We start from the raw sequence: 25,113 nt of genomic DNA on the forward strand, positions 1-25,113 counted from the left end.
GACGGTGCAGAACATTATTATTATTATTATTATTATTATTATTATTATTATTATTATTATTATTATTATTATAGATGTTCTGGACCCAACAGCAAGATGCAAGACCGCTACTTGGCGGTACATTACATCTGCTGCCATTGTCATTGTTGAGAATATGACCAGCACCATTGTCGCACGTAGGCAAGTGTGAGGGATTTCTGGCCATACGAATGACATTCTTCAGTGCATTATTGACCTTATTATAGAGGTGAAAAACTGGACGGTCAATCTCATTCCTATCGTTTATTTCAAATGTGTTTAAATTATTATTTATATGCCAGGAGAAGGTACTGTAATCTAAGAGCGTTCTCCGAAGGGAAAGATGGCTCTTGAAAATGAACCCCGGAAAGATTAAAAATGATCGGTTTATGATTAGAATAAGTACATCGAAAATCTACAGCCTGTTTCCAGTCATTCGACAGGGTCAGGAATGGAATGAAAAAAGCCCCCATCTAGCGGCGACAATAGGAATTGTGCCGGCAACCGAAACCTGTCGCACTGCTCTGGGGCAATGATTAATGGATGACAAATGAAATGAAATTATATTGGACAGTGTAGCTGGAATGAATGATGACAGGGAAAACCGGAGTATCCGGAGAAAAACCTGTCCCACCTCCGTTTTGTCCAGCACGAATGTCACATGGAGAGACCGGGATTTGAACCCAGCTATGAGAGGCCGCCGCGCTGCCGCCTGAGCAACGGAGGCTCCTTATAAATACATTATGAACAGTAAAATCAATTGGTTTCAACTCCTTTTACAACCCACCAGCGTTAAGTTTATTTACCCCCCCCCCCAAAAAAAACTAAAAGAAGGCGTGCTTCTTTATGTTTAAAGGAGATTCCAAACACTATTGTTTACGTCTATTACCTTCAGTTTTCAGATTAAAATAATTCACTTTTTTCACTTTCACACTCCTCCCCCCCCCCCCTCCCCCTCAAGTGAATTTTCCGGCAAAATACCAATTATCACGACTGTAACTTCTTCAGTTTTTTATTTTTGTGTCCTCATGAAAGGAATTAAACTCCTTTTCACTCACGCCTCCCAAGATGATCCCCCCCCCCCCAAAAACGGGCTTTTCTCTGTCTTTAAGGGAGATACAAATACCAATTTTCACGTCTGTCGTCCCTAACAACTTTAGTTTTTATTAGATGTAAGTATTCTCATACAATTAAGTCAATTAATTTTTCAATTCTTTCACCTCCCCCCCCCCTCCCCATTCATTGGATTTCCGAGAATTCGTGCTTCTTTACTTTTAAAGCAGATTCCAAATATCAAATTTCACGTCTGTAACATCTTCATTTTTGATATAACAGTAGCCTAATTAAAAGAATTCAACACCATTTTCAGTCACTTTTACCCCTCCCCCCTTCCACCCAAGTGCTATATCCGAAAACTAAAAGTACACGTTTCCTTATTTTTATGGAGATAAAAATACCATTTTTCACTTCTGTCACATGTTACGTTTCTTGAGATATACTGTATAAATTCTACTTTTTTAAAATTTAACCCCCTTTTTAGTTCCTCTTAAGAGGAGTTTCCAAAAACAAATCACCTATGTTTCCTTACATTTACAGGAGATTCCAAACACCCACTTTTTACGTCTGTAACATTTTACGCTTGCAAGATATTCTGTAGATATAGTCTTTCACAAAATTCACCCCAATTTGTCACTCCTGTCTAACAGCCATTAATTGGATTTTCCAAAAACTAAAAAATACGTGTTTCTTTATTTTTAAAGGAGGTCCCATATACAAATTTTCAGTTCTGTAATATCTTCAGGTTCTGAAATATAAGTATCCTCATTAAATGCATTCAACCCATTTTTCACCCTTTTACACCCCTCCTATTAGGATTTACAGGAAAAGAAATACGCGTTCCTTTATTTTTAGAGGAGATTCTAACTACCAATTTTTACATCTGTAAATTTTAAAGTTTTAAGATGTCGACACACTCATTTTTAAAAATTCACCCCCCTTTTAACCCCCCACTGTTTGGATTTTACAAAAACGAAAAAATACGTGTGTCTTTACTTTTAAAGTAGATACAAAATACCAATTTTCAGGTCTGTAATATCTACAGGTTCTGAAATATAAGTAGCCTCATTAAAGCCATTCAACCCATTATTCACCCTTTTACACCCTTCCTATTGGGATTTTCCGAAAACAAAAGAATACGTGTTTCTTTATTTTTAAAGGAGATTCTAAATACCAATTTTTACATCCATACACTTTAAAAGTTTTGAGATATAGATACACTCATTTTAAAAAATCACCCCCTTTTTACCCCCCATTAATTGGATTTTCCAAAAACAAAAAACATGTGTTTCTTTATTTTTAAAAGAGATCCCGAACACCAATTTTCAGGTCTGTAATATCTTCAGGTTCTGAGATAGAAGTAGCCTCATTAAAAGCATTCAACCCCTTTTGCACCCCTTTTCACGATTCCTATTGCGATTTTCCGAAAACAAAAAAATACGTGTTTCTTTATTTTTAATGAAGATTCTAAATACCAATTTTTACATCTGCAAACTTTAAAAGTTTGGAGATATAGATTCACTCATTTTAATAATTCACCCCCTTTTTACCCTCCCATTAATTGGATTATCCAAAAACAAAAAAATACGTGTTTCTTTATTTTTAAAAGAGATCAAAAGTACCAATTTTCAGGTCTGTAATATCTTCAGTTTCTCAGGTATAAGTACCGGTATCCTGATCAAAGGCATTCAACCCATTTTTCCCCATTTTCACCCTTTTTCACCCCTCCTATTGGGATTTTCTGAAAACAAAAAAATACGTGTTTCCTTATTTTTAAAGAAAATTCTAAATACCAATTTTTACATCTGTAAACGTGTAAAGTTGTGAGATATAGATACACTCATTTTAAAATTTCACCCCCCTTTTCACCCCTTCAGCGAATGAATATCCAAAAATCCTCTCTTAGCGAGCACCTACATCTTAATATGAATGTATCCCCAAAATTTCATTTCTTTATGTCCAGTAGTTTTGGCTCGGCGATGATGAATCAGTCAGTCAGTCAGTCAGTCAGTCAGTCAGTCAGGACAAGCTACTTTATATATATAGATTAGCCCCTGTTGATCAGGAAGATGATGATGACTATCAAAATGAGAACAAAAATGAGAAGGAACAATCACTCGAAGAATGACGGGGAGAGGAATCCTTGAATGTAGGGAAGGAGGGGTTGAAAGCCTAGGCCTTGAATGCTGTTATGTTGCTGTACTGGAAAAAAACATCAACAGTAATATTACACTGACTGAGTGGTGTTGTGCTCTGTTTCCTCTGCTGCCACTCATCACTGCTAGATGGCATTACAGCTGCAATTACAAAAACAAACCTGTTAATAGCAGGTTCACAGCAGCTGGTATATATAATATAATATAATATAATATAATATAATATAATATAATATAATATAATATAATATAAAGGACTACATTTTCTGTAATGTCTTCAATACAGGCATTATTTTCCCTTTCTTTCATTCTTTCTGTGTCCAAACTTGAAGCGTGTTGCTGTTTCTTGATGGATGTAGTTGCAGTATATTTGTATGTCTCTTGGCTCAGGCTAGAGCAAATTGTCATTTCCACTGAACTGTCAGTCTCATTTTAGACTGTGGCTGCATGGAAGCTGGTGAGTATGGGCAGTACTGTATAATCACATTTGGAATGCGACTAGTGCATCTGGGCGTTATGACTGGTGCTACTCGTAGAGTCAGTCATGCTCTACTAGTACTTTCCGGCCCACTGAGGAAAGTAATGGCGAACTACCTCACTCTTCAATCATGGTGATTGGATTTTGCAGTTTCCTTTTAACTGCATAACCTTTGGTGGAGTTTTATGAGGATCTAACCAGCATCTGGCCTGTAGACCTAACAGACATGTTTGGTCTTGTGCAGACTACAACAATGACATTATCAGCAGTTTGCAAACACACAAGCACATGGAACTAATAACAAGAAATATTCCTACAGTCTGAAATGGACCAAAAAGTACTCTGAGATTTAAAATGTTTATCAAAAGATTTGACTGTAGAGGCATTTAAAACAAAGAATGAGTGCATGGTGTTGTTTCTCTCAGGTACACTTTCTCAGATGCATTTGAATTTGTTTGTTGTGGGTATCCACAAATTTTGTATCTCGCCAGAAGGTGAATTGTATTTTGATAATAATTAAAATGATTAAATTAAATTAAATTTTCATTTCTTGAACTATGCAAATCGAAGAAGAAATCAGAATTATTTTCTGATCTTATCCATGTAATAAAATCTTTTAATAAAGTACATAATGTTATCCAGATTTCACTATGTGCCTCCTTGTGTTCCCAGTTTAAAGTATATGATAATGAATCTTGATATAAATATGTAATGTTCTTGAGTTTTTTTCATTAGTTTTTTTAAATATTCATCTACTGTATTTAATTACCTGCTCAAGCTTTCAGGCTTCTTAATTTATAGTATTGTCTGACTGAAACATGCAAGTTATTCTTAAATTGAAAAGTAAACTTATCAAGTCATTTCATGTGCTATAAAACCTGCATTTAAATATTGTGTTTATGTTTGCATTGCTATTGTTTTGTTTCAGGAGGAAGATTTTAGGCCCCAGCACCTCGCTATTGATAGACCCTCAGAAAAATTTCTGGGATTTCTGTTTAAACACTATGGTTTATCGAAAATAATACCACAACCTAACCATTTTGTGATATTTGAATCATTTTTTCACAGTAATCCAGGTTAGTGAGGATCCTTAATTTATATATACATATTAATACAATTTATGAACTTAACTTATCCCATGTTCATTCTATATTGGTATATTACAGTGAAAGAATTTTCTTTTCTGCTTTCATTTAGTTAACATATAAACTTCACATTTTTCGTTCTGTTGAAACTAACAAGTTTGAACAAGTTGGCACGGTCATCATAAACAAGAATAAAGTTTTGGTTCAAGTATGTCTGTAGTTGTGTCTCTACATTAGAATTCATTTATACAAACTTGATTTGTCACTTGTCCTTATTTCTATTTCGTACATGTAGAGTTCTACTTGGAAAATCACTTGCCAAACATTTTTAGTTACGAGCATTTTTCTAACAATTTTTGCATAAACCAAGTAATTATTTTCTCATAGCGTACATCTTACTTGCATGCTGCATTTCTTTTATCATTCAATTTTCTTCATTTCTTCAATGTTTCATTAATTGTGTTAAACTGTTTTTCCTTATGAATATACAGTAGAACCTTATTATAGCGTTAGTTCTAAGAGGACAGATTGGTGCAAATATTCATTTATAGGATGACGAGTAAGGGAGTGGAATAAATGATCAAGGAAAATGTTCAGTAAATTTCCCAGTTCATTGAAAATATTTAAGAAAAATCTAGGTAAAAAATTATAAATAAATGAAACATGAGGTAAACAATTGATAGGGAATCTGCCACTTGGGCAACTGCCCTAAATGCAGACCATTGATTGATTGATTGATAAAATTACAAAAAAATACTCCTAATACCGAGTACTCATAGTATCAAAAAAATGCTGGTACTTCAGTTTTTGTAATTGTTTTGTTGATTATGGGGCATCCTATCAAGCTGAAAAACACACCAATAAGTCAGTACATTTATAAATGTACTGCTCATAAAACTCCCTACAAGATGGTGACACTGTAGGCAGTCCAAAGACAATATAAAAACTACATAGATGAAATTTATTTCATGCAATATAGCACAGTGCACATAAATTGTCGTAATGTTAGAGGTAGGTCTACAGCAAATTATTTTTGCAGGTTTTCTAATTGCAATTTTAACAGACAAGCTGAGTGCTTATGAAAGTTTAGCACACTGTTGACACAATGATCCTCATTACCCACTCCTACCTGCTTTTATTACTTCATTCAAACACTGCAGGACAGACAGCACAGACCAGATAAACCAGCAGACTGATGGCAGAATATCTTGCGTACTCACAAAGGGGCTTACAGAACATTACACAAATAATTTACCTCTGCAAACATTGAACACAAGCTTTTTGGAAAAGAAAAAAAAACCTTGATATCCAATTGCTCAGTAACATTCTTAATAACTTGTAAAGAATAACGCTCAACATCGTGAAACACTCTAAAGTTATTTAGTCGCCTTGGTTCCCCGTTACACATTGTTTATAACTTCCAAGGCTTCCAGTACTGCAGTGCATGATGTGAGCATCACAGATTCATCTCCTTCACCTTCATCATCTCACCTGTATAAGGGGCGTTTAGAGCACAAGGGATTCTAGTCCATTTTTTTTGGTAATTTTGGAGATATTCCACCTGTAAGCACTACATCTGAAGCTGCTTTCAGAGTATAAAACATTCATGTCCAGGTATTGTAAACAACTCTTATAGGATTAGCAATACTGTTAAGCATGGAGGAAAGCAGAGTTTTGTTCAGAGCACAATGGGAACAAGTCTGTTGTTTTTTTTTTTTTTGCTAGGGGCTTTACGTCGCACCGACACAGATAGGTCTTATGGCGACGATGGGATAGGAAAGGCCTAGGAGTTGGAAGGAAGCGGCCGTGGCCTTAATTAAGGTACAGCCCCAGCATTTGCCTGGTGTGAAAATGGGAAACTACGGAAAACCATCTTCAGGGCTGCCGATAGTGGGATTCGAACCTACTGTCTCCCGGATGCAAACTCACAGCCGCGCGCCTCTACGCGCACGGCCAACTCGCCTGGTAGTCTGTTGTTTAAATTTGCATGGTTTGTTTTGTTGGTGTGCCAGCTTTAATTTAAAAAAAAAAGATTGATGATTATGCCTGATTCATCTATATATATTGATGATAGCCAGTCCCTGCTATGAATGGTGTGAAAATATTGCTCATAGGGTCAGTTGGTGCATGCATTTCAGTGGGCTTGGCAGACTGATGTGTAATAGCAACTTCTGGCTCGGTGAGGAAAGCAACGGGAAACTACCTCACTCCTCATTTCCCTAGTACGCCTCTTCAGTGATGCCTAGGCTATCTATGACAGCTGATGGCGGAACTGTTGAGGATCCAACCAGCCTTCGGACTGAGGACTAAACACACAACACAAGGCATTGGAATATTAGCCTTCTAGCTCAGGTAATTTAGTAATTACTTTGGTTTAGTGAAGAAAGGCAATAGGAAAATGTCAAACATTTACACACGAAATGATTGAATGGATATCGTTAGACAAGCAAAAATAACATCCCGCAGATTTGAGGTAATTGAAATGAAATTCCCACATTTCTTATCAGCCATAAGCTTGGAGAATTCAGTAATAAACAGAAAGAAAATAGGTGATGGTTATGACTTCAACTGGTTGACTATAAGATGGTTACATTGTGAAGCAGAATATATAAGCAAACTCTGAACTCTGCTGTGCAATTTGACGAAGTTGACTTACGGAAGAAATTATCCAGCCATTCCATGACATGCCTTTGTAACATCCAGCAGGTCCCTTGTTATACCCAACGTCAACCAGTAACGAAAGCGAAGAAAAAGGACATGGCGGATTTACTGCCATACATTCCACCTGAGCACCACCATTTCTTCAAGAACCTACCATGTAATACTCTCACAAGTGCTTCCTCAGCTTCGCAAGAGCAAGAAAACAAAAGAAAATACATTGTTCTTTGAATCTAAATTGTATGAAATAAGTTTCAGTTTGGAAATATTTGTTATAAGCAGAGATACAGAATAAAATGATTTTATTTATTTATTTATTTATTTATTTATTTATTTATTTATTTATTTATTTATTTATTTATTTATTTAAGGTGTCTTCTTGTATATAATTTTACATTTCCACTCAAATTACAATGTAAAAGTACAGAAATGTACCCTTCCTTAATATGAGAATATATTATACAGAGTATCTTATATTATTCAAACAGTTTAAAACACTGTAAGCTTTTCCATGTAATTAAATATTCAGCAGAAAATTTATGCCTATTTCTCTCAGAACTGTCTTATTGTGACTTGATTCCCTTGTGCTCTGAAAGCACCAGATGATCTTTTCCCAAGATTGTACACTGTTAATAATATTGTTGGACAGTTTATCACACTCTGGTACAATGTATCATTGTCAGCATAATTGTTGAAATTACGTGAAATACATAAATACTGTAAAACTTTGCTCCAAGTTCAGTGAACTCTTGCCGCAGTTCCGTTTCAGACTTGCTCGTCTGTGTGTTCTTCCTAAACCTGCATGCCTGAAACATGCTACGACATGTTCAGGTTTCATTTTCTCCCAGCAAACTGTGACTGGTCTGACTGCATCCAGAACATTCCAGTGAAGATTTTTCTGTTCGTTGTGTCAAGATCGGATACGAGAGAGTTAAAAAGCGTACTCCAAAAGTAATCTTAAATACTCCTTGATCAACTGTTTGCAGATCATTGGTGGTGTTTTCTGGGAAGACGACTAACTCAATGATGTGCAGTTCCACAGCTGCATGAGCGGAGCAGTCGTACACAAATGATACAACTTCCCTGTTTTGAGCACCAATTTTGGCATCAAAAGCCTTCAGCCACTGCTTGAAAAGTTTTGACATTCGTCGCCATAAGACCTATCTGAGTCGGTGCGGCGTAAAGCAAATAGCAAACAAAACAAAAAAAAAGTTTTGACATCATCTTTTCCACCATTCCGAAGGTCTCCTTCTCTGCTGGATCCGCCGTTAAGGTCTTCACCCGTAACCCTGGGCATGGGTTCCATGTTATACCCCGTGGGACTGGGTCCCCTCCTGAACTTAGCCATCCTTTTACACCGGCCTACTGGAGTAGAGGATGCCCACCCCCCGCAACGTGGATGCACCAGGCAGGAGTTACTCAAGTGGAGAATAGGGAAGGTGGCCCTATCTCCCTTGATTCGGGTTAATGGTTGTGTATGGTACCACAACCAAAGGCTATTTACATTAAAAGATGAGTCATAATGTGAACCACACCGCTCCCTTACCGATAATATACGACATAATACAATACGCACATCGGGAGATTCGAGGCGTGTACCGCAACTGGGAAAGGCCAAAAAGACAGCCCTGAGCTGGAAACGTCCCTCATTAACAATGCACAACAGGGATGGGACTAACTGCTAGCAATAAAATTCAAATAAAAATTAAATGAGGGTTTATTAATATAATAAAATTTAAAGAAAAAGAAAATGAAGCCACCAATAGGAAAAAAATAAAAAGGATACATACTTGTGTTCATTTGGTTCAGTCAAAGTAGTAACATAAATGCGTGAGCACAGCATTTCTCGAACACCAAAATTAATGTTTAATTTACGATGTGCTCACCGTCTCAATTATAATTTCACTACACAATTAGCTAATCTGAAAACAATCCACACGAATTTGTTTGGTCGTTCTTTCCACGAGATTAATTACATTGTTTTACATACGCTTCCATCAAACTCCATCATCACGACAACAATAGCTATAGAAAGATAAGATCCCCAAGCATCCCGGAGAAGAAACACAGAGCAGATATAATAAAGGAACGCAGGTATCAGGATGGCCGAGAGAGAAAACATCACTGGACCAAAGAACAATAGTCAAATCCAAAGAGAATCACACGCATGCACATCACCTGAATTTAAGTAAACAAACATGGCGGCCTTGTGGGCAAGCAAATGGTCAAAACAGAGACCAAGGCAAAATAATTAACACCGAAAAACGTAAACAAGGTACAGAAACAAGATCAAAAGGAAAAATTAAACTGACCGATACGTCATCTATTTACTCCCCACACTCATGAACACACACCCAAACATTCAGACATTGCCGGTATCGGCCAACAATGCGAGCAGTAGCTCCATTCAATAGGTTGGTCACAAACTCATGTAGTATGACTCTCATGGTCACAAAGATCTCACATATGACAGAGTAACGTGCACGACGCAAATATTCCATGAGCAGGATAATAGGGACCCATTTGTCACGCATAAGTCTACCAGGTTACGCATTCCATATGACAGGAATGGATCTCCGCGTCGACACGCAAGGCATACATTCATTTGAAGACAAAACACATTAGAATGCAGTGCGCATAAATAGAATTGATCGGAGACCCAGTTGCCAACATCTCACCATCACAATAACAGCAACAAACGCGCGGTCCATTCACGCCGCAGAGCAGAAAGACGCATATCAATCAGCTATGATTAAAAGCACAAGAAAACCATGAGATAATCAAAGAACCAATATAAATACAAGGATCACCATACCTGCAATATCAGCCGTCAAATTAAAAAGAAGAATAGCAGTATAGGCTGAGTTTAAATCGACTAAATACCCATCTATAGCTCAGAAAAGCCACTCCGATCTGCGTGGAGTCCATTTTATATTCATTCAAAATCAAATCAATACTGATCTGCATTTAGGTCAGTCACACAGGTGGCAGATTCCCTATCTGTTGTTTTCCTAGCCTTTTCCTAAATCATTTCAAAGAAATTGGAAATTTATTAAACGTCTTCCTTGGTAAGTTATTCCAATCCCTAACTCCCCTTCCTATAAATTAATATTTGCCCCAGTTTGTCCTCTTCAATTCCAACTTTATCTTCATATTGTGATCTTTCCTACTTTTATAAATGCCACTCAAACTTATTCGTCTACTAATGTCATTCCACGCCATCTCTCTGCTGACAGCTCGGAACATACCACTTATGGAAAATTCTAAATTCCCATGGAGGGAATTAGATATTTTTCACCAATAGAGCATGTCAAAAACATATCAGATGTATGGCTTACGCCTGAAAAGCCATACATCTGACATACCACTTAGTCGAGCAGCTCTTCTTCTTTCTCTCAATTCTTCCCAACCCAAACTTTGCAACATTTTTGTAACGCTACTCTTTTGTCGGAAATCGCCCAGAACAAATCAAGCTGCTTTTCTTTGGATTTTTCCAATTCTTGAATCAGGTAATCCTGGTGAGGGTCCCATACACTGGAACCATACTCTAGTTGGGGTCTTACCAGAGGCTTATATGCCCTCTCTTTTACATCCTTACTACAACCCCTAAACACCCTCATAACCATGTGCAGAGATCTGTACCCTTTATTTACAATCCCATTTATGTGATTACCCCAATGGAGGTCTTTCCTTATATTAACACCTAGATACTTACAATGATCCCCAACAGGAACTTTCACCCCATCAAACGCAGTAATTAAAACTGAGAGGACTTTTTCTATTTGTGAAACTCACAACCTGACTTTTAACCCCGTTTATCAACATACCATTGCCTGCTGTCCATCTCACAACATTATCGAGGTCACGTTTCAGTTGCTCACAATCTTGTAAAATTATTTATTACTCTATACAGAATAACATCATCCGCAAAAAGCCTTACCTCCGAATCCACTCCTTTACTCATATCATTTATATATATAAGAAAACAAAAAGGTCCGATAATACTGCCTGGAGGAATTCCCCTCTTAATTATTACAGGGTCAGATAAAGCTTCACCTACTCTAATTCTGTGAGATCTATTTTCTAGAAATATAGCAACCCATTCAGTCACTCTTTTGTCTAGTCCAATTGCACTCATTTTTGCCAGTAGTCTCCCATGATACACCCTATCAAATGCTTTAGACAGGTCAATCGCGATACAGTCCATTTGACCTCCAGAATCCATGATATCTGCTATATCTTGCTGGAATCCTACAAGTTGAGCTTCAGTGGAATAACCTTTCCTAAAACCGAACTGCCTTCTATCGAACCAGTTATTAATTTCACAAACATGTATAATATAATCAGAAAGAATGCCTTCCCAAAGCTTACATACAACGCATGTCAAACTTATTGGCCTGTAATTTTCAGCTTTATGTCTATCACCCTTCCCTTTATACACAGGGGCTACAATAGCAACTCTCCATTCATCTGGTATAGCTCCTCTGACCAAACAATAATCAAATAAGTACCTCAGATATGGTACTATATCCCAACCCATTGTCTTTAGTATATCCCCAGAAATCTGATCAATTCCAGCTGCTTTTCTAGTTTTCAACTTTTATATCTTATTGTAAATTCATTGTTATCATTTGTAAATTTTAATACTTCATTGGCCTTAGTCCCCTCCTCTATCTCGACATTATCCTTGTAACCAACAATCTTTACATACTGCTGACTGAATACTTCTGCCTTTTGAAGATCCTCACATACACACTCCCCTTGTTCATTAATTATTCCTGGAATGTCCTTTTTGGAACCTGTTTCTGCCTTAAAATACCTATACATACCCTTCCATTTTTTACTAAAATTTGTATGACTGCCAATTATGCTTGCCATGTTATCCTTAGCTGCCTTCTTTGCTAGATTCAATTTTCTAGTAAGTTCCTTCAATTTCTCCTTACTTCCACAGCCATTTCTAACTCTATTTCTTTCCAGTCTGCACCTCCTCCTTAGTCTTTTATTTCTCTGTTATAATAAGGTGGGTCTTTACCATTCCTTACCTCTCTTAAAGGTACAAACCTGTTTTTGCATTCCTCAACAATTTCTTTAAACCCATCTCAGAGTCTGTTTACATTTTTATTTTCCACCGATCATAGTTACTTTTTAGAAACTGCCTCATGCCTGCTTTATCAGCCATATGGTACTGCCTAATAGTCCTATTTTTAAGACCTTCCTTTCTATCACATTTATTTTTGACTACGACAAAAACAGCTTCATGATCACTAATACCATCTATTACTTCAGTTTCCTTATAGAGCTCATCTGGTTTTATCAGCACCACATCCAGGATATTTTTCCCTCTGGTTGGTTCCATCACTTTCTGAATCAGCTGTCCTTCCCATATTAACTTATTTGCCATTTGTTGGTCATGCTTCCTGTCGTTCGCATTTCCTTCCCAATTGACATCTGGCAAATTCATATCTCCCACTACAATCACATTTCTTTCCATGTCGTTTCCCACATAGCCGACTATCCTATCAAATAATTCCGAATCCGCGTCGGTGCTTCCCTTTCCCGGTCTGTACACTCCAAATATATCAAGTTGTCTATTATCTTTAGAAATGAGCCTTACACCTAGAATTTCATGTCTCTCATCTTTAACTTTTTCGTAGCTTACAAATTCTTCTTTCACCAGAATGAATACTCCCCCTCCCACCATTCCTATCCTATCTCTATGATATACACTCCAGTTACAAGTCATTAATCTCATATTTGGTCCGTATTGACGACAGTGATTACATATAATCTTAAAAATATTTGTTTAATGTCAACCTAGTCAATACTTACAAAGTAATACACTCCAGTGCCGTGAGAAAATTTCTGCATCCATTATATCATTTCTCAGCCATGATTCAACTCCTATTACAGTATCTGGTAAATATATATATCTAATAAATTACTTAATTCTATTCCTTTCTTTACAATACTTCTACAGTTCAACACTAACAATTTTATGTCATCCCCACTTGATTTCCAGTTCCCTGTTCCCTTATCACCGCTCCCTAGGCCACCCTGTTTCCCTGAATGTACCTCCCTATTATCCTTCCAAACAAATTTCCTAACTTATACGTACCACTGCGGTTTAAGTGAAGGCCATATTCCTCTCTCATAACCACAACAAACATTCGAGTCAAAGAGATAAAGTTACAGACTCGCCGGAAAGAATGATCCTCCGTGTTCGCAACCGAGGGTGCTGCCCTGTGTAGTACAACCTTGAAAATAGTTAAGTCAATCAAGCTAAAGCTGATACAATCTCTTAGCAATACGGGAAACCGCTTTTCACGAACATGCTATGTTAGCATGTCTCAAATGTCCTTTGCTGTATTAAGTAATGTTGTATTGCATTAAACCAGAGTGGTGACTCCTTCCTTTTTGTAGTTGTGTCATATTGTAAGAATTATCTGTGAGAGATAAGATGCGAGTAATACTAATATATTGAAGGAATGTCTTAAGTCATGTGAGAGAATCTATCTGTGTACAGTGGAACCTTGGATTGCGAGCATAATTCGTTCCGGCAACATGCTCGTAATCCAAATCGCTCGTATATCAAAGCAAATTTTCCCATAAGAAACTATTGCAACTCGGATGATTCATCCACAACACAAAAACATTTATTCGCATAACATTTCTAAAACAAAATATAACGTAAAACAATTAAACTGCACTTTACCTTTCAATAGAATCATTGTTGCTGTGAGGGAGACGAGAGATGACATGAGAAGAGTTACTGTGTAGCACAAATTTCACTAACGGAATCACTGCTATTGGTTGGCTCATTGGAAGCGTTTTCTTTTCGTGCAACTTTAACGAGGAACCTGTCCAATGACTGTTGCTTTTGCCTCTTTTTGAGGATTTCACGAAAATGTGACATTGCATTGTCATTGAACAGATTAATCCACTGTAATCATCTCCTTCTTCTGACCGAATTCATTTTTAGCCTTCTTTTCGTTCACAGGGCCCATTGTTGCAGAACAGTTATATCACAGATGACAGAAACAAAACATGTACACTCGTACGGTGTTGACTATGCGAGCGAGGCACGCCAAAGTCCATAGTATAGATGAGAAAAGTGTTTTTCCACCAATCAATACACAATTTATTTTAAATAGATTAAACTAGTACCGGTTTCAGCTCTTTGACGGCCATCATCAGCTAGTACATGATTTGTTTCCAGCCATTAGACAATTCACAAGTTGTTATTGTATTAGACATCCGGATGTCTAATGGGGGATGGAAATGTATACAGTAGCATGTAATTAAAATATCAGTAGTCAAGGTAAAAAGTTACAATAAGTTGGAACATGAGTATGTAGGACATATTAAAACATATGGGTCATAATATAAAACACTTAAAAAGTTTTAACACATTCAAATTTGGTAAGTATAGGTAGACTCTTGTTAAAAATTTTTAGTTCATGTTACATAGGTTCCATTCTTCTATCTTCTGTGTAGTTCCTTTGCTTTTATGTTATGTTGATTTTAGCTGTGTATGGTAATCTTCGAAAGTTCTGAAGCTGGTATGCGTCATGTTGATATGGACTTTGTCATGAAGAATTTTTTTTTTTTTAATATTGTGTTATATATTCCAACTTGTGATGTACTCTGGTAAGTTTTAATATAGTAAACAGCAGGTCTTGAGTTTTGTGATGTACTCTGGTAAGTTTTAATATAGTAAACAGCAGGTCTTGAGTTAGAAGTAGTTGGTGGCAACACCTCTTTCGTCTACGTTTGTGGTTGTAGTTTCAGTTGTTGTGGAAGTCTTGTGCCGATGATGTTTGAAGGTTTGTTGTGTTCTACACTCGCAGTAGACGAGAGAGGTGTTGCCACCATTTACTTCTAACTCAAGACCTGCTGTTTACTATATTAAAACCTACCAGAGTACATCACAAGTTGGAATATATAACACAATATAAAATTTAAAAAATTTCTTCATGACAAAGTCCATATCAACATGACGCATACCAGCTTCAGAACTTTCGAAGATTACCATACACAGCTAAAATCAACATAACATAAAAGCAAAGGAACTACACAGAAGATAGAAGAATGGAACCTATGTAACATGAACTAAACATTTTTAACAAGTGTCTACCTATACTTACCAAATTTGAATGTGTTAAAACTTTTTAAGTGTTTTATATTATGACCCATATGTTTTAATATGTCCTACATACTCATGTTCCAACTTATTGTAACTTTTTACCTTGACTACTGATATTTTAATTACATGCTACTGTATACATTTCCATCCCCCATTAGACATCCGGATGTCTAATACAATAACAACTTGTGAATTGTCTAATGGCTGGAAACAAATCATGTACTAACTGATGATGGCCGTCAAAGAGCTGAAACCGGTACTAGTTTAATCTATTTAAAATAAATTGTGTATTGATTGGTGGAAAAACACTTTTCTCATCTATACTTTGAATCTGTCAATACGGAAAATGAAATTTATAAATAATAAAACTGAAGTCCAGCGCGGGAAATGATTACATACACTTTCCCAGGAAAGAGAGTGGCACGGGGAGGGGAAAACAAAGGCACAGGGGAGGTAGAAACGTACGTACACGTGATGCTCATATTGCGAAACCTCACTCGCTTATCAAGTCACAATTTATTAAAAATATTTGCTCGTCTTGCAAAACACTCGTAGACCAAGTTACTCGCAATCCGAGGTTCCACTGTACTTACTGCTATTGTGGTCTTGAGGTTGTATATGGTTTGGGAGCACGTTGTGTACTGCTTCGTGTTCGTCTCGGGCTAACAGCGTTTGCTGTGAGGCGAAGGGGTGGAGGGGCGGGAGGAGTGGCTGTTGAGGGGGTAGAGGTGGAGTTGGGCGTGTCCTCTGGTGGTTCTCTGGTGTGTGTTAAGTTTTGTTTACTGATTCTCTTGAGATAAGCATTTTTTAGGGAAGGAATGACTGTATTAAAGATGATATTTGTTTTTTCTGTGATTTAGTTTATATTAAATTTAGGGTTGGCGTATTGATCTAGAGTAATGTAAAATTCTTCGGTTATGTTGAGCAAGGGGCTCTTGGGGTTTATGTTCAGAATTTGCATGTCATTTTCGATATTTGTAAATTTGTGTTTATAATCTTCAATGTGTTGGCCAATGGAGGAAAAGTGATTATGTATTATGGCATTTAGGTGTTCATTATAACGGATTTGAAAGTTCCTGCCAGTACGTCCGATGTAGCTGGTTTCACAGTTGTTGCATTTTATCCGATGTACCCCTGAATAGAGTTTGAGGGATGCTCCACCATTCAACACATTGTAAAAATATATTAAACTAGCAATTACCCGCGGCTTTGCTCACGTGGATTTCGTAATTTGATCAAAGTAATCGTTCCTCGGCATTGTACTAAGGCATTATCTGAAAATTCCTAAAGTATAAAAACTCACACAAAAATTGAGTTTCAGTTACCCCAGAAATTCTTTGTAAGCCATGTTTGTGGTATTACCTTTTGTGGCTAAGACGACCATGTGACATAGAACTGTACATGTGAGAAACAGTCTTAATAAATACATGTTTCTTTATTTTTAAAGGTGATTCCAAATACCAATTTTCATGTCTGTAACATCTTCATTTTGTAATATATAAGTATCCTCATAAAAAAATAATTCAACTATTTTTCACTTCTTTTCACCCCCTGTTAAGCGCCTTCTCCGAAAACCAAAAGGTACAGGTTCCTGTATTTGTAAAGGACTTTCCAAATACTGAGTTTCTTGTCTCTAACATGTTAAGTTCTTGACATATAATGTAGATATACCGGTACTCAATTTAAAAATTCATCCGCTTTTCCAATTCATTTCAGCCCCTTAACTAGATTTTCCGAAAAAAAGATGCATGTTTCATTATTTTTAAAGGAGATTCCAAATACCAGTTTTCATGCCTGTACGTCTGTAACACCTTCAGTTTTTGAGGCAAATGTATACTCATACGAATAATACAACTTCTTCTACTTCTTCCTCACTTCTTTCCACCCCTCTCCCGCTTTTAGTGGGCTTTCCGAAAATGAAAAATACATGTTCCTTTATTTTGAAAGGAAATTCAAAATACCAACTTTCACGTCTGTAACAGCTTCAGTGTTTTAGATAAAGTATCCTCATAAACATATTTCAACTCCTTATTTGCTTATTTTCAACCCCACACCCCTTACGTCGATTTTCCGAAAAAAACAAATGCGTATTTCTTCATTTTTAAAGGAGATTAAAAATACTAATTTTCACGTCTGTAACATCTTCGGTTTTTGTGATATAAGTATACTCATAAAAGTAATTTAACTCCTTTTTCACCCCCTTCCTACCAGTTGTTGATTCCCCCCTCCCCAAAGATGTGTGTTTCTTTATTTTTAAAGGAGATTACAAATACGAATTTTCACGTCTTTAAACATTTTTAGTTTTTGAGATATAAGTGTCCTCACACAAAGATTTCAACTAATGTTTCAATTAATTCACCCCCCTTAAGTGGATTTTCCGAAGACAAAAGAACTCTTGTTTCTTTACTTTGAAAGAATATTCCAAATACAAATGTTCATGCCTCTAACAACTTCAGTTTTTGAGAAAGAAGTATCCTCATAAAAAGAATTCAACTCCTTTTTCACCCCAGCCTGTTAAGTTGATTCCACCACCCCCTCCAAAAATGCGTGCTGTGCTTATTTATTTTTAAGGTTATTCCAAATGCAAATTTTCATGTTTGTAACATTGAAGTTTTTAAGATGTAAGTATCTCCATAAAAATAATTAAATATTTGCACTTTCTTTCACCCCTCCCCTCTTAGGTGAATTTTCCAAAAACCAAAAAAACTTGTTTCTTTATTTATAAAGGGGCTTCCAAATCCCAATTATCACGACTGTAACATCTTCAGTTTTGAGATATATGTATCCTTATAAAAAGGAATTGAACTCCTTTTTCACTGCCCCATTCACCCAAGTTGATCCCCCCCCACACACAAAAATGCGTGTTTCTTTGTTTTTAAAGGAAATTCCAAATATTAATTTTCACATTTGTAACATCTTTAGTTTTTGAGATGCTAGTATCCTCATACAACGTATTCAACTAATTTTTCAATTAACTCACCCCCCTTAAGTGGATTTTCCAAAGACAAAAGATTACGTGTTTCTTTACTTTGAATGAAAATTCCAAATACAAATATTCATGTCTGTAACGTCTTCAGTTTTTGAGATATAAGTATCCTCATGAAAAGAATTCAACTCCTTTTTCACTCCACCCCCGCCCGTTAGGTTGGTTTCACCCCACCCAAGAAATATGCGTGTTTATTTTCCAGGGAGATTCCAAATACCAATTTCCATGTCTGTAACTTTTAGTTTTGAGATATAAGTTTCTCCAGAAAAAGAATTCAATTTTTTTTACTTCCTTTCACACTCCCCACTCAAGTGAATTTTCCAAAAACAAACCCGTTTTTAAAAAGAGGTTTCAAATCCCAATTATCATGATTGTGACATCTTTAGTTCTTGATATATATGTATCCTTGTAAAAGGAATTCATCACCGTTAACATCCCCCCCCCCAAAACCAAGTTGATTCCCCCACCAAATGCGTGTTTCTTTACTTTTAAAGGAGATTCCAAATACCAGTTTTCATATTTTTAACCTCTTTAGATTTTTTGGTATATACAAAATACATTCTCATACAAATAATTCAACTAATTTTTCAATTATTTCACCACCACCACCACCACCCCCCCCCCCTTCACCCCCGTTAAGTGTTTTTCCCGAAAACCAAAGAATACGTGTTTCCTTATTTTAAAGGGGATTCCAAACACCAATTTTCACATCTGCAACATGTAGTTTTTGAGATATATTGCAGATACACTAATTTTAAAAATTAACCCCCTTTTTCAGTTCCCCTTAAGTGGATTTTCTGAATTGAAATATTTATATTTCTTTACTTTTACAGGTAATTCTAAATGCCAGTTTTCAAATCTGTAATATGTTACATGTCTGAGATAATTTGCAGATATAGTCTTTTTAAAAATTAGCCTCGTTTGTCACTCCTGTTCATCCCCTATTCATCGGATTATCCAAAAACACAAAAATAGATTTTCCTTTATCTTCAAAGGAGATTCCAAATTTCAATTTTCATGTCTGTATCATCTTCAGTTTCTTAGATACAAGTCTCCCCATAAAAGGTGTGCACCCCTTTTCCCCCTTTTTCATCCCTGTTAATGGAATCTTCTGAAAAGAAAAAAAAAGTGTTTATTTTTAAAAGATATTCCAAATACCAATGTTTACGTCTGTAAACTTTTAAGGTTTTGAGGTATAGATCTCATCATTTTAAATTTCACCTCCCTTTTCATCCCCATAACGATGGAATATCCACAAATCCTCCCTTAGCGAGCACCTACATGTTAATATGAATGTATCCCCAAAATTTCATTTCTTCATGTCCAGTAGTTTTGGCTCGGCGATGATGAATCAGTCAGTCAGTCAGTCAGTCAGTCAGTCAGTCAGAACAAGTTATTTTATATATATAGATTATAAGAAGACCGGTTTCGACTTCCTTGGAATAAAAAACATATCAGATATAAGGCTTTTCAGGCGTTTGCTCTATTAACCAGTGTTTCCTTCCTTAGAATTTTCCCTTGGAGTCATCAACAGTTCTTGGTGAAAATCAAATCAAGGGGAATCTGATAACAATCACCATAACGAAAAACCATGTACTTACTTAAAAAGTTCCCAGTTCTGGCTCAAACAGCGATGTGTGGTTGTAATAGTCAACAAGGTTTTTTCTTTTCTTTTTTTTTAAAAAAGGTTCACATATTCCAGTTGATTGTGGCAAGACTGCTCGACAAGTCTATGCCGAATTGTGCGAACATACTACGGCATTTTTACTCATATCCAAGAACATTAAAGTGCCATATGTTTCGTATCAGTGTATAAACTTTCAATCAGTATATCTCAACTGCGATAGTGCATTTGTTTTCAGTAGATTGAAGCAGGACTAGCAGTTCTATTCCGTGTTCCACAAACACATGACTATTTTTTAAACCAAAACCAAGAACGTTAAAATGCCAAGTGGTTTGTCTTTGTACATTCAATGTATATATGTTTCATCTAGTTTAGTCAGATGGAGGCACGACTGTCAAACCCAGGAACGTTCTTGTAACGCCAATTGTTTCATATCGTAATTGTTTCATATCGTATGTACGTGTTTTCAACCAGTGCACGTGTTTCTAGTGTTCCGTGTCCAAGAACACGCGACAGTATAGCCAGAACTATGTCTTTGTACATTTTGCTTCAATGTGTGTGTATTTCATCCAGTTTTTTTTTCAGATAGAAACAGGACAGTCAAGTCCAAGAACGCTCTTAGAGAGCCGAGGTTTGATATCATTATAAGTGTCCGTGTCGTATTTGTATATATTTTCGACTAGTATGTATGTTTCCAGTGTTCCGTGTTCCATGAACACAAGACTGTTTGTGCCAGAACTGGGAACTTTTTAAGTTCCAAGTTCTGCTTGACAAGTGTACGTTGCATTTCAAGGTAATGTCTTGCAACCCGTTGATGTTTTTCCATGCAATCACCTATAAGTACATGGTTTTTTGTTATGATGATTATCAGATTCCCCTTGATTTGATTTTCACCAAGAACTGATGATGACTCCAAGGGAGTCGAAACCGGTCTTCTTATAATTTAATATATTTTTACAATGTGTTGACCGGGCGAGTTGGCCGTGCGCGTAGAGGCGCGCGGCTGTGAGCTTGCATCCGGGAGATAGTAGGTTCGAATCCCACTATCGGCAGCCCTGAAAATGGTTTTCCGTGGTTTCCCATTTTCACACCAGGCAAATGCTGGGGCTGTACCTTAATTAAGGCCACGGCCGCTTCCTTCCAACTCCTTGTCCTTTCCTATCCCATCGTCGCCATAAGACCTATCTGTGTCGGTGCGACGTAAAGCCCCTAGCAAAAAAAAAAAAAAAAAAAAAATTACAATGTGTTGAATGGTGGAACATCCCTCAAACTCTATCTTATTAGTTAAACATCAACACGGTAATGAAGATCATAACCTACGATACCCCTGAATAGTTGTATTTATTATTACTGTTGATTGTTCTAGCATTGTGTGTACCGAGCTCGATAGCTGCAGTCGCTTAATTGCGGCCAGTATCCAGTAATCGGGAGATCGTTGGTTCGAGCCCCACTGTCGGCAGCCCTGAAGATGGTTTTCCATGGTTTCCCATTTTCACACCAGGCAAATGCTGGGGCTGTACCTTAATTAAGGCCACGGTCGCTTCCTCCCACTTCCTAGGCCTTTCCTATCCCATCGTCACCGTAAGACATATCTGTGTCGGTGCGACGTAAAGCAAATAGCAAAAAAACAAAAAAAAGCGTTGTGTGTGATACTGGCACTGTTGTGTGTAGTTTTATATGCTATTTTTAAGTTGTATTTTTTGAAAACATTGGTTATGGGATATATATGTATATTATTGAAGGTGAATAATACGTAATCTTTCGTGGATTTTTGTTTTGTTTTTGTTAATTTTGATTTGGATTGAAATTTTATTTTACGAAACCCGACCGCTCTACTTCCACCTACGCCGACAAGGAGGAAACTTCGTAAATACGGTAGTTTCTTTTACAAAAAGTACATGCTCATTGCAATTACGCATAACTCTGTTATATTTCACTGACACTTAATACGTATAACAGCGAATTACGTATAAACGGATTACGCATAAATAAGGTTTAATTAACACGCTTTTAAATTACATTTTGCCGGGACCTAACAGAAATTACGTACAAATACGAATTACGCAGAACAGAGTTCGTATAAAACAGGTTCAACTGTATTTCCCATTTATAAAAGGCTGGACTGGAAATTGTAAAGTTTATGCCCTCGGAAACTATTTACACAGGCAGGCTACTATGCATTTTGAAATGATTAAATGGATCTGTTCTCTCCCTTCGGTAATAGTAAGTTAAGTGCCATTCTCCCAGTATTAGAAAACTTGAATAGATTAATTGCAGACAGAGCTTCTTCCAACAAAATTTTACAAGTCCCCACATGATCACTTGCGTAAATGAAAACTTCTTCTTACGATGTTACCTGCACAGAATCTCGCCAAATAATAGGGTAACTAACTGACGTGGTCATTGTTTTTATTAACTCGTCCCCGAAGACGCCGTCGTATCCTCGATTGGGGCCATCTCTGCCCTAGACCAATGCCTAGCCATATCGACGGTGGCTCTACCGTTTCATTGGCTCAACACATCGCGTACCTGACACTTTCTTCAAACATCTCTCGTAGGTGACCCTAGCCTCTCGCCGGGCATCCGAAATGTTGTCCGTTGGATTTCTGTTGTTTCCCTGTTCGGCTTTGTGTACGTCATGTCAAAATTCCACCTTCCAAACTTAGCTGGTGAGCAGACAAACCCGAGCTCCAAGCTCCCTGCAGAAATTGCGACGTGCTGCTTAATATAATGTTTCCTGCCAGTTACTAGTACTTAATAAAATGAAATATTCTCTGTATATTTGAATAAATGACTGATTAATTAAATGAGCACTTCAATAAGGGTTCAATATCTGTTATTATTTATGTCCAAAATTGAACCACACTTGTACAAGATCACTTAGTACACGCTTGCAGGACAAATATGCTACCAGTTATGCGGCTTCTGCGAGATATAGACAGAGCACTCCTACGCGTACGTTACAGTAGATCTGGAGAAATAGCTGAATGGAATGGACAAAGTCTTGGGTAAGGAGTATAATGCCTCTTGCTTACAGTAAAATTATTTGACAAAAGATTTGACAAAAATTTCTTAAAATCTTTTATAAAATATGTTGTGTTGTACAGGCTAAAATATTGCTTCAAACTCGTACCAATGACCGCTCTGCCATCTGTTGGCGAAAACTCAGAATTAAATTTGTTTGGCCTGACCTCTGTGGGAATAGGTCTCAAGTACTGAAACTGATTGTTTTGCTTTTTGGCAGTCAAATGTGGTAGGTTCTGTCAGTGCATAAATCACAAATGCCATCTTGCAGCTTTAGTTGCAGTAGTGGTATGTGCAGTTATTAAAAGAAAAAACAGTAGGAAGAGGAGACCTTGGGTAGCTAGAAGGGATGGTGGAAGAGGGTTGTTATCTTTAGTCCAGAATGAATTGAGGTTAGAGGACACTGAATCGTACAGGACTTTCTTAAGAGTGAGTGAAGGCAGCTTCGAAAAATTGCTCCAGTTAGTTGGACCTAGAATAGCAAGGAAAGATACAAATATGAGGCAAGCTATTCAGCTGCAATGAGACTGCAAGTAACACCGCAATTTCTTGCCACTAGCGAATCATATACAAACCTCCTGTATGCTACAAGAATACCTTTTGGCACCCTGGCTCGTATAATGCCCAAAACATGTAGGGAGATATACAATGCATTAAAAGAAGACTATTTGCAGGTAGGACTGTATATTTATTAATTAAAATATCACTACATATGGGAATTAACTATTTTATGACATATACCTTACTCCATTTCTTCTCCAGTAGAGCCTCTGTAAGTAGGTTCTGTATTTTTTGTTTTGTTAAAATGTTCAGTCTTTTGTTTTTATTTGACAGTGTTCACAAGCAATGCAGTTTTCAAATACTTCCTCTGAATCTGTAGCTGAAGCTGACATGTATACTAATACCTGACTAGCACTTGCCAAGTACTTGGTCCTCGGGTGAAGCCTTTTTTTCTTTTTCTGAGTGATGTTCCTGAAAAGCGGAAAATCCCTCATATTGTAAAAATATCATGAATGAAACCATGCTTTTTTAAGAATGTAATTTTGAATTAAATGCAGTAACTCCATTTTACTGGATATATAATGTTTTGTACCTTCTTTCTGTGGAGGCTGGTTCATCACACTCTTTGTGCTAGAAGCAGGTGTGACTGTTTCAGACTCCTGAACTATGTCTATCAGTAACCAATCATCATCTAATGCTATATCATCCATCGTCGTCATGGAGACTCCTTCAAAATCCTGTAAGAAATTCATTTCAAATTCCAGACACAAATGAAAAATGGTTAAATATTGTTCAAGAATTGGAAGAGAAGTGGAACCTCCCAAACTGCATAGGAGGGATTGATTGGAAACATATTCAGTTTTTAGCTCCACGATCAAGTGGATCACACTATTATAATTACAAAGTCACAAAGAACATTATTTTACTAGCAGGGGTTGATGCAACCTATAAATTCATTTACGTGGACATTGGAACTAATGGTCGTGTGAGTGATTGGTTGGGGGGGGGGGGGGTTTCAGAAAAGTGATTAATTTTCAGCAATGCATGGTGGAATGCTGAACATACCTCCTCCTCATCAGCTGCCTGGATGTGACAAGGAGTTTCCTTTTGCTTTTGTGGCTGATGATGCTTTTCCACTGTCCACAAACATCATGAAACTCTTTCCCAACAGAGGATTGACAATGGAGCAAAAGATTTTCAATTACAGGTTAAGTAGGGCAAGGAGTGTTGTGACCGAGCTCGATAGCTGCAGTCGCTTAAGTGCGGCCAGTATCCAGTATTCGGGAGATAGTAGGTTCGAACCCCACTGTCGGCAGCTCTGAAAATGGTTTTCCGTGGTTTCCCATTTTCACACCAGGCAAATGCTGGGGCTGTACCTTAATTA

The 25,113-nt window shown here is 37.0% G+C and overlaps 1 protein-coding gene across 3 annotated transcripts in view; it reads left to right on the forward strand.

Annotated features, from left to right (window-relative positions):
• The window catches only part of LOC136862834 (alpha-tubulin N-acetyltransferase), a 237,271-nt gene that overhangs the window by 98,793 nt on the left and 113,365 nt on the right, over positions 1-25,113 (forward strand). For all 3 annotated transcript variants that reach the window (XM_067139103.2, XM_067139104.2, XM_067139102.2), the window contains exon 4: positions 4,637-4,784. In XM_067139103.2, the coding sequence (XP_066995204.2) occupies positions 4,637-4,784 (148 nt within the window). The remainder of the gene's footprint in view (positions 1-4,636; positions 4,785-25,113) is intronic.

This window comes from Anabrus simplex, chromosome 2 (assembly GCF_040414725.1).
Source record: "Anabrus simplex isolate iqAnaSimp1 chromosome 2, ASM4041472v1, whole genome shotgun sequence".
Classification (NCBI taxonomy): domain Eukaryota; kingdom Metazoa; phylum Arthropoda; class Insecta; order Orthoptera; family Tettigoniidae; genus Anabrus; species Anabrus simplex.